Genomic DNA, 15729 nt, shown 5'->3' with positions numbered 1-15729 from the left:
GCTACAACAGCAGAAGACCCCACCGGGTACCACTCATCTCTACTACAAATAGGAAAAAGAGGCTACAATTTGCAAGAGCTCACCAAAATTGGACAGTTGAAGACTGGAAAAATGTTGCCTGGTCTGATGAGTCTCGATCTCTGTTGAGACATTCAGATGGTAGAGTCAGAATTTGGCGTAAACAGAATGAATAATGCACCATGTCACAAAGCTCGAATCATTTCAGATTGGTTTCTTGAACATGACAATGAGTTCACTGTACTAAAATGGCCCCCACAGTCACCAGATTTCAACCCAATAGAGCATCTTTGGGATGTGGTGGAACGGGAGCTTCGTGCCCTGGATGTGCATCCCACAAATCTCCATCAACTGCAAGATGCTATCCTATCAATATGGGCCAACATTTCTAAAGAATGCTTTCAGCACCTTGTTGAATCAATGCCACGTAGAATTAAGGCAGTTCTGAAGGCGAAAGGGGGTCAAACACAGTATTAGTATGGTGTTCCTAATAATCCTTTAGGTGAGTGTAAATACTGAGTGACTGCTGACTACTGTCAATACTATATATAATTATTATATATATATATAATGGTGTTAGAATATGTTTTGGTTAGATCATTTAATTAATTAATTTAAGATTATTTAATTGTATTCATTTATTTATGGTACATCCTCTCATAAATTTTGTTTTCTAGTCACAAATTAGCTCCATGTTTCATTGGGCTGCAGTGATGGAATAACAGAGCCAACCACTGTCAAGAAAACAATGATGTTTTTTTGGTGCATATCATATGCACCTGTATTTGATTCATTATTTGAAACTAATTACCAAGGTAACTAACAAAATATCTAGCTACCTGCTCTTAGACTGGGCAACTGTTTTGTTTTTGAGTTTTCACAAAACTTAAAAAAATTGGTCACAGGTGGCTGTTGGTGGCTACAGCAGCACAGGTTAGGACAGGGCAGCAGTGATCTCCAGGCCATATTTACAATAACCCATAACTTTAGCACCAATCAGCTACCGTCACAGCACACAATGATTAAGTTGTAATCTTTTCTAAATACATCCGTTTATTTTCTCGAGTTATATTCTATTGTTTTTCTCAAAATATTACAACTTTTCAATGTTTCATTAAACATGTCTGTGGATTATAGCCTATACAGCTTTCGTTATTGTCTACTTGGTTAAACTCGAAGAAAGAATAGAAACAAACAGTGCTTGATGTGGGCGGCACAGTTTACTCTTTGGGGTACCGTGACATTTTCTTGCGTACCGGGACTTCTCCCAAGCTGCCTGTACTCTCCCCTGCCCTCTCCATAAAAATGTTCTGAACAACAGCAACAATAAATGTTAAATAACAAATGAAACAATGCACAATAAGAAACATGCAATGCAATTGAAATATAGGAGAAACAAATGTGCATCGTCCTAAAGCTGATTACTGCATTAGATTCCATTATATTTTTAATTTTTGAATTGTCACCTGCCACCTTAATTATGTTCCCCTTCATATAAATAAAGTCATTTCCACCCTAAATTGGTGCAGAATATGTCTCCAGAATGCAGGAAAATAAGTATATAATGCTCAAAGTCAAGTCAAGTTATAATATTTACTAGTGACAATTGCTACTATAATCCTATTGAGCACTAGTTTCACCTTAAGGTTGAGGATAGTGCGCGTATTTTTGTTCACTTCAAGCACTGGAAACGTAAGGAAAGTCCTGCATGTCAACTCGGCCTGTAACGTTAACTGTTCACTGCTTTGCTAAAGATATCGTTCAACTCTGTCTCCTGTTATGCGTATCCGGAACCTTCGAAGGGGGAAGACCTTAACGGGAGGACACTGGTGCAAAGATGGCAGACGTACCAGAAGACGCACCAGAACGTGAGTTGAAAAATAAAATAATAACTTTTAATTCATAGACAATATAGTTGGCTCTTTTTCTAATCGCGTCTTTACTGTATAGTAAGGCTGTGGTGGTGGGGTTAAACAAACGACTCAGTGTTACTGATAGAAATGTCTCTATTACTGTTGATACCGCCGTTAGGTTACCGTTTCTTTCCATATTTTTGTTTTTATATCAATGCAGACTATCAGTTAGCTATTAACACATGTTGAAATATACATCTGGACTGGTACTGCTGGGGTCGTAGAGATCAAATTAATCGCGTGTTGAATTGTGAAATTCAGTGACGCACTTACTTAAAGTGTTTTTTTCTTTTTTCTACAACTGAATGTGTTTATTTGATGAACTGCCACTCCAAGTTACTCCCTGAAATGTTGCTGAGTCATTGTGACACAGTTCTCAGCGTCCAGAATCAGTGTGGAAAGTGACCACGGTTCCTTTTATTTCTTGGTAACACACCACATTTAACTACAGTGTCCCACCCACAACATGAAATTGTATTTATATAACAGTTTTTAGATCTTTTAAAAATTATCCCAGAACCACATTCAGTCTCCTAAATATGCAGTTTTCTATAATTCTATCCTATAATTCTTTACTGTTGATGAAAACACAATCAAAGTCCTCCACTCCATAAACGATTCTCACCTGGCAAATGAGCTGAACCTGTGACTCCTCCGCTCAGCTTCACCCCTCAGTCCACCACATCTTCCCCTCCCTCCTCAGAGCTGGCCAGCTCCACCCCCTCCCCTCCTCTCTCCATCACAGAGAGGGAAGTCAACGGTCTTTTCAGGAGGCAGAAACCCTGAAGCACTGTGCTGATCAGCTGTCTATGATGGTCAGACATTTTTAACACCTCACTGGAGACGTGTCATGTGCCAGCCTGCTTCAAAGCCTCCACCATCATCCCTGTCCCCAAGAAACCAAGGACCACTGGACTAAACGACTACAGACCCGTCACCCTGACCTCTGTGGTTATGAAGTCCTTTGAACGCCTTGTGTTGTCCCACCTAAAATCCATTACAGACCCACTCCTGGACCCCCTGCAGTTCGCCTACAGAGCCAACAGGTCTGTAGATGATGCAGTAAACATGGCCCTTCACTACATCCTCCAGTACCTGGACTCCCCAGGAACCTACGTCAGGATCCTGTTTGTGGATTTCAGCTCTGCTTTCGACACCATCATCCCGGCCCTGCTGCAGGACAAGCTCTCCGAGCTGAACATGCCTGACTCCACCTGCAGGTGGATCACTGATTTTCTGACAGACATGAAGCAGCATGTGAAGCTGGGAAAACATGTCTCTGACTCCAGGACCATCAGCACCGGTTCCCCTCAGGGCTGCGTTCTCTCCCCTCTGCTCTTCTCCCTGTACACCAATACCTGCACCTCCAGTCACCAGTCTGTCAAGCTCCTGAAGTTTGCGGATGACACCACCCTCATTGGGCACATCTCAGGTGGGGATAAGTCCGTCTGTAGGTGGGAGATCGACCAGCTGGTGACCTGGTGCAGCTACAACAGTCTGGAGCTCAACTCTCTGAAGACCGTGGAGATGGTCGTGGACTTCAGGAAGAGCCCAGCCCCCCCCTCCCCCATCATCCTGTGTGACTCCCCAGTCATTACTGTGGACTCCTTCCACTTCCTGGGCACCATCATCTCCCCGGACCTCAAGTCACCTCCCTCACCAAGAAGGCCCAGCAGAGGATGTACTTCCTGCGGCAGCTGAAGAACTGAGAGAGAAAGAGCTGACTCCTCCCACCCCGGACACAAAACTGTTTCAGACTCTCCCCTCTGGCAGGAGGCTGCGGTCCATCAGGACCAAAACCTCTAGCCACAAAAACAGTTTCTTCCCGTCTGCAACAAGCCTCATTAACAAGGCCCAGGTCCCACACTGACACTCCCCCCTTGCAAATGATACCAATGATCTGCACATGTAAATACTGTTTCATCTCAAGTCGAGCACAGACCTGGCATGTAGCACATTTTTGTTGTTGATTGTTGATCTTTGCTGTTGTATCTTTTTATGTTGTCAGTTTATATATTTATATGTACACAATATTCTCTTCCGTTGCGTTACTTCTGCATGGCACAGACCCAGAATAATGCACGTGTATATATCTGCAACGTTGTTCTTCCATTCCATATTTATATATTTCTACATTTATTTATGTTGGCTGTATGTTTGTCTACGTGTGGCACCTTAACACCACAGCAAATTCCTCGTATGTGTAAATACTTCTTGGCAATAAAGCTCCTTCTGATTCTGATTCTTGAAAATTAAATATTGTATCGTGAAATATTTGGTATGTTTGGAAACTCTGGCATCTGTACTAGAATCTAAAAGAACGTCCTGTGGGTTTGATCAAAGTTTGGCTGCTCAGCATGAGTTTGAAATGATGGCCCCACCAGCTGGTAGTGAGGTTGAAGAGGTTTTAACAAATATAATTTAACCTTAAGTTTGAGTTTTACTTCAGCCAGAAACATGCATCGGGTTCTGATCAGTTTAAGATGATCTGATAAAGTCAACCCACTGATAACTGATAACACTGTTTAATCCCTTCAGACTGCCCAGGTACAACAAGTGAGCAAGCAGGAAAGTCATCGTCATGTCAGGGCTGTCCCAACCAGAAACTGTGTGCTTCTGGAGCCACCAAGGCCCCCGACCCTGGTAAGACTGTTACCTCATCTATGTACAGTCAGGCCGGCCAGAGAAGTTGTGGAATGAAAATGTAATCAATTGACTCATGGTCAAGCAGATTTAAATTGAACAGCAAAAGTTAGTAGCTTTAAAATAACTAATGCGAACCCTTGCTTTGTCTCCTTTGAGAGTTTTGTGTTGCCTCTTCATCCCATCTTTGTGCTTCATCTCCTCTTCCCTGTTTCATCGGCAGCCATAGCAGAGATAGGAGAGAAGTTGTCAGCAGTCAAACACAAGATCCTCGTGCTGTCTGGGAAAGGAGGAGTAGGGAAGAGTACCTTCAGCGCTCACTTGGCTCACGCCCTGGCAAGTGACAGCACGAAGGAGGTAATATTTTGGTTTTCACTGTGTAAAGCACAGAGCCACCTGCTAGTAGTTCAACTACTTCAACAAAAGCTATTTACTTAAACTCAGACATATTACTGCCGGAATGATATTTTTTATTTGTTGTCGAAGACCGTATGTACGTTTTACTTCTGAGGGTTAATATGAGCTCAAACCTGTGATGTTTAGAACAAAATCACGTGGTCTCTGAACCCCTTTGAAGATGCCATTTACACTGTACCTGAGGTTTAATGTTTCTGTGGCATGTAGCTATCAAGTTAACACCTCTAGAGGTCACTGTAGACACGGTTTAACTGAGGTTTAAGGTCAGAAAGTTCAGTAGCCATCTGCAGACTTCAAATCAAATCATTTAACTCATATACTAACCAGTCAGATCTTTCACCTTGTTTAGTCTTCTGAAGGCAACAGTGAAAAGGTTGTTTCATAACAACCGTGTATTAATTATTGCTCCAGCAATGAAGGCATGAATTGTTGAGTCACCTGATGAGTCACAGAAAGGTAAAAATAGATAATGATTCCAGCTGCAGTTTAATGAAATTTCTGGCAGATTACAGTAGATTGTAGTTATTTTATGTCATAAATATGTAAATGTTCCTACAGAGATCAGGCCCAACAGCTGCATTTTAAACCGCTGCATGTTTTCAAAGTTTCATCCTTCTAATATTTAACTCCATTCCCTTGTTCTAAAGATTTGATGTTCCTCTACATATCAGCAGGATTAAATACCTAACAATGTCTTTGCCTCTGCTGAAAGTGTGTTTAAAGCTGCTGTAGTACAAAGAATGTGGATACAGCCTCTCTTGTTTTTATCCCTCTGGACTTTAGGTCACTCTGTTCTTGCTAACATTCTTTGTTTTTCTGCTCGCTGTCTCTCTGTTTTTTAGGTTGCTCTGCTGGACGTAGATATCTGTGGTCCATCAATTCCTAGGATCATGGGCTTAGAGGGAGAACAGGTTAGTCAAAGTTGTTTGTTAATAAGAACAATTTGTAATAGTTAGAGGTGGGTAGTTGCAAGTTACATTTACTCAGTCTTATTTGAGTAAATTGTTCTTCAAATTGTTCCAGGTATGATCCATTAAAAGGCAGGTGGTCAGCTGGTCCCAGGTCTGCTGGTGTTCTATTATCCTACCACAGTCACACCTCCACTCTGTTCAGAGCAGATACAGTAGATATAAGAAGTCTACACTCCCCTGTTAAAATGCCATGTTCTTGTGATGTAAAATAATGAGACAAAGATAAATTATGTCAGAACTTTTATCCGTTCTGAACCTACCCAAAAAGACTGACTGCTGTAATAAAATCAAAAGGTGCTGCAACAAAGTATTAGTTTAAGGGTCTGCACACTTATGCAACCAGGTTATTGGAAGGTTATTATTTTAAATTTTTCCCCCTCTAAGGTTTCAGTTTGTTTTTCAATTGAATTGTTCACATTATAGGTCACATTAAAGGTAGAAAAAGTTCTGACATGATTTATCTTTGTGTCATTATTTTACATCACAAGAACCTGGCATTTTAACAGGGGTTTGTAGACTTTTTATATCCACTGTAAATGGCAGAAGCTTCAACAGGAGTAACATTTATGTTATGGCTTTCAAATAGCACTAGCAGCTAATATTTACAGATGAATTAACAGCGCACAGTGCAGGGAACACTGGTCTGAGGTCAGTACATCAGAGAACCGTGCTGACCCCGAGCTGACAGAGAGCAGTGAGTGTCTGTGGTGTTACTGCTGATAAGTTTAGTAATACACTCACACATTATATTGTGCTTCAAAACTACTACAACTCCTGCTTTCTGCTGCAATGTGAATATTATAACAGTGTGCAAGCGGTGTGCATTTAACTTGTCACACTCATTGGTGTACCCTGATGAAGAGAGACAGAAAATCAAACCAAGATGCTCCTGCACACTCCTGATGAGCCTAAATCCGATATGATATGAGACTTTTCTGAAATATAAGACACTGATTTTCAGGTGTTGTTTTTTTTCGCTACTCAGTAGTCTTATTTTTTGACTACTTTTACTAAAATGTAAATGCTCCGTACTTGTATAGCGCCTTTCTAGTCTTTTCGATCACTCAAAGCGCTTTTACACTACATCTGCATTTACCAGTCATACACATTCATACACTGAGCCTAAGTGCTCAAACGGAAACTAACATTCACACTCATTCATACCGCCGACCTTCCGATTAACAGCCAACCCGCTCTACCTCCTGAGCCACAGCCGCCCCACACTTGTTTACTACTTGTTTTTGCAAAGGAACAGTACTTTTGAAGGACCACCTTTGGTAATAGTACCACACATAATAAGTACCTGGTATTTTAACACAAGGAAACATAATTTTTGCTTTGACACAAGTCATGTTAAGCTTCTACTTCAGAGTAGTTCTGTAATCTGTCCTCTTGTGCACAGGTTCACCAGAGCGGCTCAGGCTGGTCTCCTGTGGTGAGTCAATTCAAACAATCCTGCTTTAGTTTTTAAGTTAATAAAGAAACTGCTTATATGATAAATGTATCTGTGTCTGTATGTTGCAGTATGTGGACGACAACCTGGCAGTCATGTCTATTGGCTTCCTGCTCAGTAGCCCTGATGATGCTGTGATCTGGAGAGGACCCAAGAAGAATGGTTGTGTGTGTGTGTGTGTGTAAAATTGGTTTTACTTTTTCCACATGCCACACAACTATAACCTGTGTGGTGTTTGTCTAAAATCAGGGATGATCAAGCAGTTTTTGAGAGATGTTGACTGGGGTGAATTGGATTACCTTATCGTGGACACTCCCCCGGGCACCTCTGATGAACACCTGTCAATTGTCCAATACTTAAGCTCCACCCACATCGATGGAGCCGTCATCATCACCACACCACAGGTAGCGCGCATACACACACACGCGCTCAGACATATAACCTTTGACAGTTACCACAGCGTGTAACATTAATAGGAAGGGAAGGGAAACTCCTTAGCTCCACGCCACCTGATTTGACTACTTGTACTTCAGTTGGTGATTTACTACATTTCCCAGAATGAATTTCAGCCACCTGGAGTTGTTCGTTCTGCGGGTGGTTTTTACATAACTGTAGTGAGTAATAATCATAGTGATAGTGACACTAAAAGCCACAACGATATATTAACAGACAGAGAGTGAGAGCTGCCTGTGGGCTAAAAAGCAAGAATCGCAACTTTTACTCCAAACACAACATTGCTTTGGTGCTGATGAGCTTGCCGTTACGCCCAATGGGGAAACGGATATCTTTGCCTCTTTGTGACACGACAATACACTGGGATATTTGTTGTAATGTCCCTGAAGAAAGACCTTTTGTGTTGAATTTTCAGCAGTCATAAAGGAAGAAAACTACAATAAGTGAAGAGAGGAGTAACCACAGTTGAGCTTTATGCAATGTAGTGTTTTAAGCAAGGGGTTCAGCAAGGATCTAATCTAATTGTATCTCAAGTGGAAAACCCCTCACACCCACTACTGCTGTGACTGTCAGTTCAATTAAGTTACCACCTGTTGTTGCTGGTTATGGTAGGTAATTCTGGGAAATTCTGGGTACACGGCAGATTGAGAGACAGGTGGAACAATTAAATTGTGTAATTGATGTATCCCAGAATGCACTTGATATCTTCTACTAACTTTACCACACTGTACTGTATTACTACGTGTCAGTATTGAAGGGATAACCAAAACATTTTAGAAGATAGAACATGTTGCAGATACAGTACACATGATATATAAGCTCTGTCTGAGACACTGAAGAAACATTTTGTTATTGCAAAATAGTGGTATATTCTCAGGAGAACGATTGGCGGTAAAGTAATCCCAGTGCATCAGTTAAGCCAGAACCGCACAGCTGTTGTTTCCCTCTCTCTTTTATTTTTACAGTGTTATTCAACTGCTTGCAGGAGTATGTGCAAAATGTAACTACCATAAAGCAACCAACAGAGGATGCTATTTATATAAGTTAAAATGCAGCATGTTTAGTAGCTATTTGTTTACAGAACATACAATAAAAGCAGTAAAATGATTGCAGCACTGTACATAAAAAATTACCCTATGCGTGGTTTACAGGTGTACTTTTCTAAAATTCTCTAAAATCTATTGTTAGTATAAACGGTATGTGTTTGTTTTACAGACACGCATAAACAACACACCCCTGAACAGGTTTTAGTTGCTGATTTCACATTCTTTCACATGTTTCTTGGAAGGACACACACCTTAAGCATGTTGTGGGTGTGTGTACAGGCACCAAGAAGCCTGATGCCATAGCCACAGTGACTGACTCAAATCTTTAGACACACAGATGCACACATAAACACACTGACATGATAATATGGAGTGTTTGCATACATAATGTAGCACCATGGTCCAGATGAAACGCTGTCTCGCTTCACTGTGTGTATATGGTTGAATTGACAAAAAAAAATTATAATAATAGCACCCAGTGACATCCATTTAAATGTGCTACTTGGGTCAATGAACACATTTGCATTTCCTGGTTAGCTGCTGCAAACATCACTGTCTTGTCAACAAGTGTGGCTTTTACTCCAGTTCTTGTACAGTAATTAGTAGCACTTCTTGTTGTTGCTACAAATAAACATCTGTCAGCTTGCTATAAAAAACTACCCAACTAAAACAAACAAATCTACTGACTGTATTTCACCATAGATCCTAATTACTGTGGTGACAATAAATTTGTGTTCTTGTTTAAAGCTGTAGATCCATTCATCCATCCATCTTCATCCGCTTATCCGGGATCGGATGTAGATGTGTGTTTCTAAATACATTTTTACTGCGCTTAGTGAGGGACCTAATCTGACCTAATACTTAAATTAGACCAGGACCTATGATGTCAGGCAGCAGTAGAATCATTTCCTCATTCCGTCAACACTCTCTTAACCAAAAGTAACCATACACACAGTGGGAATTACCCAGACAAATGAGCCAGTCTGGTAAATATTAAGAGACGGGTTGCTGGGTTTTTTCACACCCAGACATTTTCACATATTTACACGTGGGTACTGCTTAGGGTTGTCAGGGACTTCTCAACAGAACTATGATAGCAGTTGTGAGGGAAGGGAAAACAATTTGAGCTAACCCTTTCTCTTTCTATCTTTTCACCGGGGTCTTTGTTTCCACCCCATCTCTTGTCTTCTGAGGTATCCTCTCCCTCCCTCCTCCCTTGCTTTGCCTTTCTCTTTCTGTCTTTGTATTTCCGTTTCTCTCTTTCTCTGTCTCTAGGAGGTATCGTTGCAGGATGTGCGTAAGGAGATAAGGTTCTGTCAGAAGGTCAAACTGCCGATCATTGGAGTGGTGGAGAACATGAGTGGCTTCGTGTGTCCCAAATGCAAGGTCACTGACAGATGGACATGCACATACACAGCGATGCAAACAGACAGTCAATGTACATATAAACTGGGAGTACAGATTTCATCACAGCTAGGTGTGTGTGTGTGTGTGTGTGTGTGTTAAGAAGTCAGCATATGAGCGAGCATATATCTGGAGAGTTTTGCAAACTACAGAACACACATAGCAAAGAGGAAAAGAGGTTACAGACATCGTAGAACAAATATGACCACAGAGCTACTTCATCTGTTAACAGGAAAGCCAGTTAGAATTTCTAAGCAGCCATCTTTATCATGTTCTTTAATTGTATGCATTCCTGTGTTTTGCCTCTGATCATTGGTGGAACTACTTTGTGTGGTTAGCTTAGTCCTAAAAAATCACTCAAAATGTTTGTTTTTTTAATACTTTGACTTACTCCAAGGGGAAATTTGTTCCCTGCATTTAATCTAACTAGGAGCTGTGGAAAGCCATTGCAGCATCCAAGGAGCAGTTAGAGGTTCAGGGGCACCCTCTGCAGTAGTCCCTGCTAAAACTCGAAAAGAGCAAATGCTGCCCCTGTTTCTCTTTGAAGCCGTTCTTTGTTAACACCCAGACTGAGATGGAGTGCCTTCACAGAAACCACAAAATGAGCATGCAGTGCTCAGGTTTCCTCAACTGCATGCAGTTCACCATTTAAACAAATGTATCGACCAAGTACTGTGTCTTTCTATGACACACACTTCTGTTTTCCCCTCAATATTTATGTCCTTCCTAGAGAACACTTAATACATTAGACGTTGATCATTGGATTTTTAAAATGTTATTAAATTAGAATAATTGGATCAGATGTGACAGGGCAGGGCTGATTCTTAAATCTCACACCTACAGATTTTCCAACCTTCCCTGTCTGTTACTGACAGATTCCGATCACATCCACCTGCAGCACATTTTCTACTGAAAGTCTTTCCTGTCCGACAAGAAGAGACGCATGTTGCATTTAAAGATCTTTTTAATGTAGTTACTCAGCTCTTAAAGGGGCCCATAGAATCGGTTTATTTGTTGCACGTAACTATCAGTGTTTAAAACAGCTCTAAAATGTCTTCTGTGGCTCTAGAGGGAGCTTTGGCAAGTCTGAGAACAGAACCCTGATGATGTCAGAGCGATGTCATCAGGGTCAAGTTAAGTCACTTGACTTTTGTTAGTTTTAGTTTAGCTTTAGTCTCATTTTTATGTCCTCTAAGCATTTTGAGTTTATAGCCGTCAACATCACATCTACAGCACTTGTTAATGTTCCACTGGCTCAACTTTTGCCTGCATGTTTTTCAGTGGATTGTAGATTAATGTAGTCCATTCATCATTTCATCCAAGAACCAGTAACGTCAGATAACGTGACTGACAGAGATCGAACGTTACTGAATGCAAAATGCTTTTTATTAACGGTAGTGCAACAGGTCAGGCGGCTAAATCAGCCTCTGTACAAGAGATATTTTGGAGCGGCGGAGTATTGTTTTGCATATCATGAGTGAATGTGTGAAATTCTGCAGTATTCATGTGATATTTTTCTTTGTGCTCTCTCTTGTAGAACACATCACAGATCTTCCCTCCCACCAGTGGGGGAGCTGAGCAGATGTGTGCGGATCTAAATCTCCCCCTGTTAGGAAAGGTACCTCTAGACCCAAGGATAGCACGTAGCTGTGACGAGGGCAAGTCTTTCCTAAGTGAAGTCCCCGACTCTCCTGCTGCCAGAGCCTACCAGATAATTGTGCAGAGTGAGTGTTAACAGGAATACATACGCAAGCATCTCTTTTGCCACCTCTGACCTCATAGTGTGGGTTATGTTACATTCCTGTGTATAGAAGTTAGATGTACATATTCATACTTCCAGCGAAGTTATTTTTGATGACCTAGATGTTTTACTTGACGTCCCAATTCCCGATTAAATGTAATGAAAGAAGAAGTGATCGCTTTATAAATGGGAAGCAGTCGGCTAAAGGGGAAGAAGGAGAGAATACAATTTTAAAACTATACTTGCACCATGAGATTAATGTTGGGGAATTAAATTAGGTTTGTGAACCAGATGAATCACGAGGATTTTGCATCTTTGAAAACACGTATATTTGTTTGTGTCCTTTGAAATCTTCATCAAGTCCATCATCGTCACACTCCTCTCCTCTCTCCTCCGCCAGGTATTAAGGACTACTGTTCCAACCGTGTGACAGAGGAGCAGAGCGCCACCTGAACCCACTCGGATGCCGGCCATGTGATGAGAGTGTGGTAGAGATGATAAACTACTGAATAAGAAACACATATAGGAAAGCTAATATCATTAACAATGCAACATTCACCAAAGCCTGCCAGAATGATCTCAATGTCTTCATTTCAAGTCATGACAGGCAGCAGCTTGCATACCACTTTGGTGAACTGGAGACATTGGAGTGCAGTGGTTTATTCTACAGTGGCCGGCCAATACAGCTTTGATGATGATGATAATGATCCTTTCATTTCAATTTAATAAGGAGTAGTTCCACGGTGTGATAAGCATTTAATAAGCAATACATTCTGTAAAAACGTAACTTGAAACCTTAAAGCTGAGAAGACCAAAACCAGCGCAGCATTACACAGTCTCAGTACTCTTAGCGTTACACAGACTCTATGTGCCTCTAAGTGACAAGTCTGTTGGTTCATACTGAAAATGGAAATCTTTAATAACGCTACAGCAAATAGGCACTGTAGTTTTTACTAAACATTACTGAAACAGGAGTAAACAGTGCTTTTGTTGGGGACTATTTTCAGCTGTAGATTAATACACATTTGGTATCTGAGTGAGTAGTCATAGCAGCAGGACCCAGTGTATGTATCATCATAACAATGCAACATGTCTTCCAGTGTTACAATGTGGCTCTATTCTACTTTTTAATCATTTAGGACAACAGTGCTGCTCTAGAGGAAGCTATATGAGGCTTTGGATACGCAGGCAATACTTCAATCAATTCATCGTTGTGTAAGACTTTTCATGGAATGTGTTGAGATTAAGAAAAATACAGACTATCACCAGATTTATTTTTTTATGGTAAAAGTGTTAAATTAGACTGTTGCGCCCTAAGATCCTGAATATATACTGTTGTTGTGGAAATATATTCCTGGAAGGATTATAAGTAAAGAATAAAACAATTTTCTGCCCTTTCAATTGTTACTTCCGTTAGCAGATGAAAAGAGGTAGAGACACTCCCATTGTTGTGTGGTAGGGGAGAACATATTTGGGGAAGTTAAATCTATTATCATATAGTAAATAAGGCATTTAACCATTTCCCCCAAGGATATTTTGAATGGTGTTTGTGTATCCACTGGTGCTCACTGTCCCTGGTTACAGTGGGTCAGTAAGTATGGAGAGAAAGTCAAATCAGTGGGATATAAACTCAGTTGATCAAGTCATACAAAGCACTGTATCATCAGCAAAGTATAAGATTTCAACTTCTCATTTGATTTGTTTTTGTCATTGATTGATTGTAGAGCCATGGTTGGATGGTTTGCTTTGTTTTCAGCACATGTCTAGTGAATGTAAAAATGTGAATTCAAATAATAATCCATAAAAGCTGCAGGCAAAATGTACCAATGTTTGGCTCATGGTGGGTTTAAATTTTCTTCACTTATTGACAGACATGAGTAACTCAGTTATTTTACAGTAAATATATCAACAACAACATAACCTAGAGGTTGTTTCCCTGTTGTCTATTTGTGTTTTTAAGTAAACTAGTTGTTGTTATGAACAATTGTTTTTAAAAAAAAAAAAGTACTTGCTTCTACTGATTTGTAAAATAAATAACCAATCATGAAATCAACGTCAATGGATTTTCTATCAAACTTACCAAACTATTAATCCTTTCTGTTTAATTTATTCATAAATCAAAAATTATTTGAGATAACCTTGCCAAAGACCTCACTTCAGGTATTTTGCCAACATATTTCACTGATGGTGATATTGGCTATGTGGTCAGTTTTAAACACCACTTCACAGGGTCTGTACTGCCAAGTCTTGCCCACCATGTTTATTTTTGTGTGCGTGTCCTTGTGTGTACTTTTGCCATGCATAGTCGTAGTTCCTCCAGTCAACCAAAAAACACATGTGAAACTGCATCTGCATCCTGCTAACAGACAAAACAACAGCCGTCACAACCACGCAGACATGTTTCTCACACATTCTCTTTGTAGGACCCACATGGCATATGCTTAAATATATGCTACGTGGGTTGCAGTCTGTTGCATGATAAAAGTATGACTTTAAGCACTGACATATTTTCCTCCATTTTAGGCAGTTCAGACTATGTAAAATACAGAAATCACAGAAAATACTGTAATTTTAATTTCCTAGAATAGAAGCAAACATTTTCAAAATAATCCAACAAAGGTTAAAGTCAAGGGCAACTGGACTTGAGAATCTTCATAGACATTTTTAAAGAATGAAAAACGAAAGATTACAGCCTACATAACAAATATGTTACTATTATATAATTCTGCAAAGGATTGTATTGGATGTAAAGGGTTCAATATATAGGACACCTTATACAGAGGGTACAAAGTAGGTTTCTCACTAAATAAAATCAGTGTTAAAAGCAGTGCGCTGAACTTTTTCAGTATGGGAATTCTTTACACCAGTGGGCGCCAACATTTTAAAGTCTTGTAATGTCTTTAACAAGTCCCATTTCCACTGTTAACATCGCAGATAACTTCTGTGGTGAGGTGTGGATCTGGTGATACTAAGCAAATGAAGCATGGTGAAAACGCGGCATGGCAGTTGGGCATTCATTGTTCAGCCAAACCAGTTTTCGTGCTAGAACTTTGAATCATAAGTGACCCAAAATGGAATTTGGGTGAGGTTTTAATTAGGGAAATAAACAATCTGTCATCTATTTCCTCTATTGTTGTAGTCTGTCATACAAAGTAAAAGTCCCTAAATCAGTGAAACAATGGCTTTCTTTGTCACTTTTATTGTAGACGGTGCTCAGAAATATGAAACATCCAGTGAAAAGTTTTAAAAGCAATAATGAATAAGTAATGAGTAATTGTGTCAAAAAAGTCAAGTGTGTGGGGTGTGATACTGCACTCAACGTGATGTGTAAATCAAACAAAAAGTATGTTGTAGACTACTGTTTAATGAAAAATAGTAGAATATTAGGTACCATTAGACAAAATTGCTGAATAAACAAAACAACAGGAGTGTGAGGGTCAGGCTGTGTCAGCGTATTGTTACCTCATGTCCTAATAAAAATGACATCTCTCCCTCCAGGCCACTTAAGTATCTTACAAAAACTGAAACAATTCTTCAAACAGACCCTCCCACTCCAACCAAACAAACTCCTCCCTCTTTAAATGAGAACGCCTCCTGAACATAATCATTGCTTCTCTTAAAAAAAAAAACCCAACTTAATCTTCTCTACTAGTAGCTGTCTCTTTATCTA

At 40.1% G+C, this 15729-nt stretch overlaps 1 protein-coding gene across 2 annotated transcripts; it reads left to right on the top strand.

Annotated features, from left to right (window-relative positions):
* The first annotated feature begins 1744 nt into the window (after window positions 1-1744).
* On the top strand, window positions 1745-13886 carry nubp1 (nucleotide binding protein 1 (MinD homolog, E. coli)). Of its 2 annotated transcripts, XM_046076227.1 has the most exons (10): window positions 1748-1886; window positions 4470-4574; window positions 4798-4931; window positions 5834-5902; window positions 7365-7397; window positions 7487-7577; window positions 7665-7819; window positions 10190-10300; window positions 11856-12042; window positions 12460-13886. In XM_046076227.1, the coding sequence occupies exons 1-10, from the start codon at window positions 1856-1858 to the stop codon at window positions 12510-12512; spliced, it is 969 nt and encodes a 322-aa protein (XP_045932183.1). In that variant the 5' UTR covers window positions 1748-1855; the 3' UTR covers window positions 12513-13886. The 2 variants fall into 2 exon arrangements, with proteins under 2 accessions (XP_045932189.1, XP_045932183.1); XM_046076233.1 differs by lacking the exon at window positions 10190-10300 and having other exon boundaries at window positions 1745-1886.
* Window positions 13887-15729: the final 1843 nt, after the last annotated feature.

This window comes from Micropterus dolomieu, linkage group LG02 (genome assembly GCF_021292245.1).
Source record: "Micropterus dolomieu isolate WLL.071019.BEF.003 ecotype Adirondacks linkage group LG02, ASM2129224v1, whole genome shotgun sequence".
Taxonomy (NCBI): domain Eukaryota; kingdom Metazoa; phylum Chordata; class Actinopteri; order Centrarchiformes; family Centrarchidae; genus Micropterus; species Micropterus dolomieu.
Note: the sequence above shows the minus strand (reverse complement) of the source record. Positions and strands in the feature narration are given on the sequence as shown.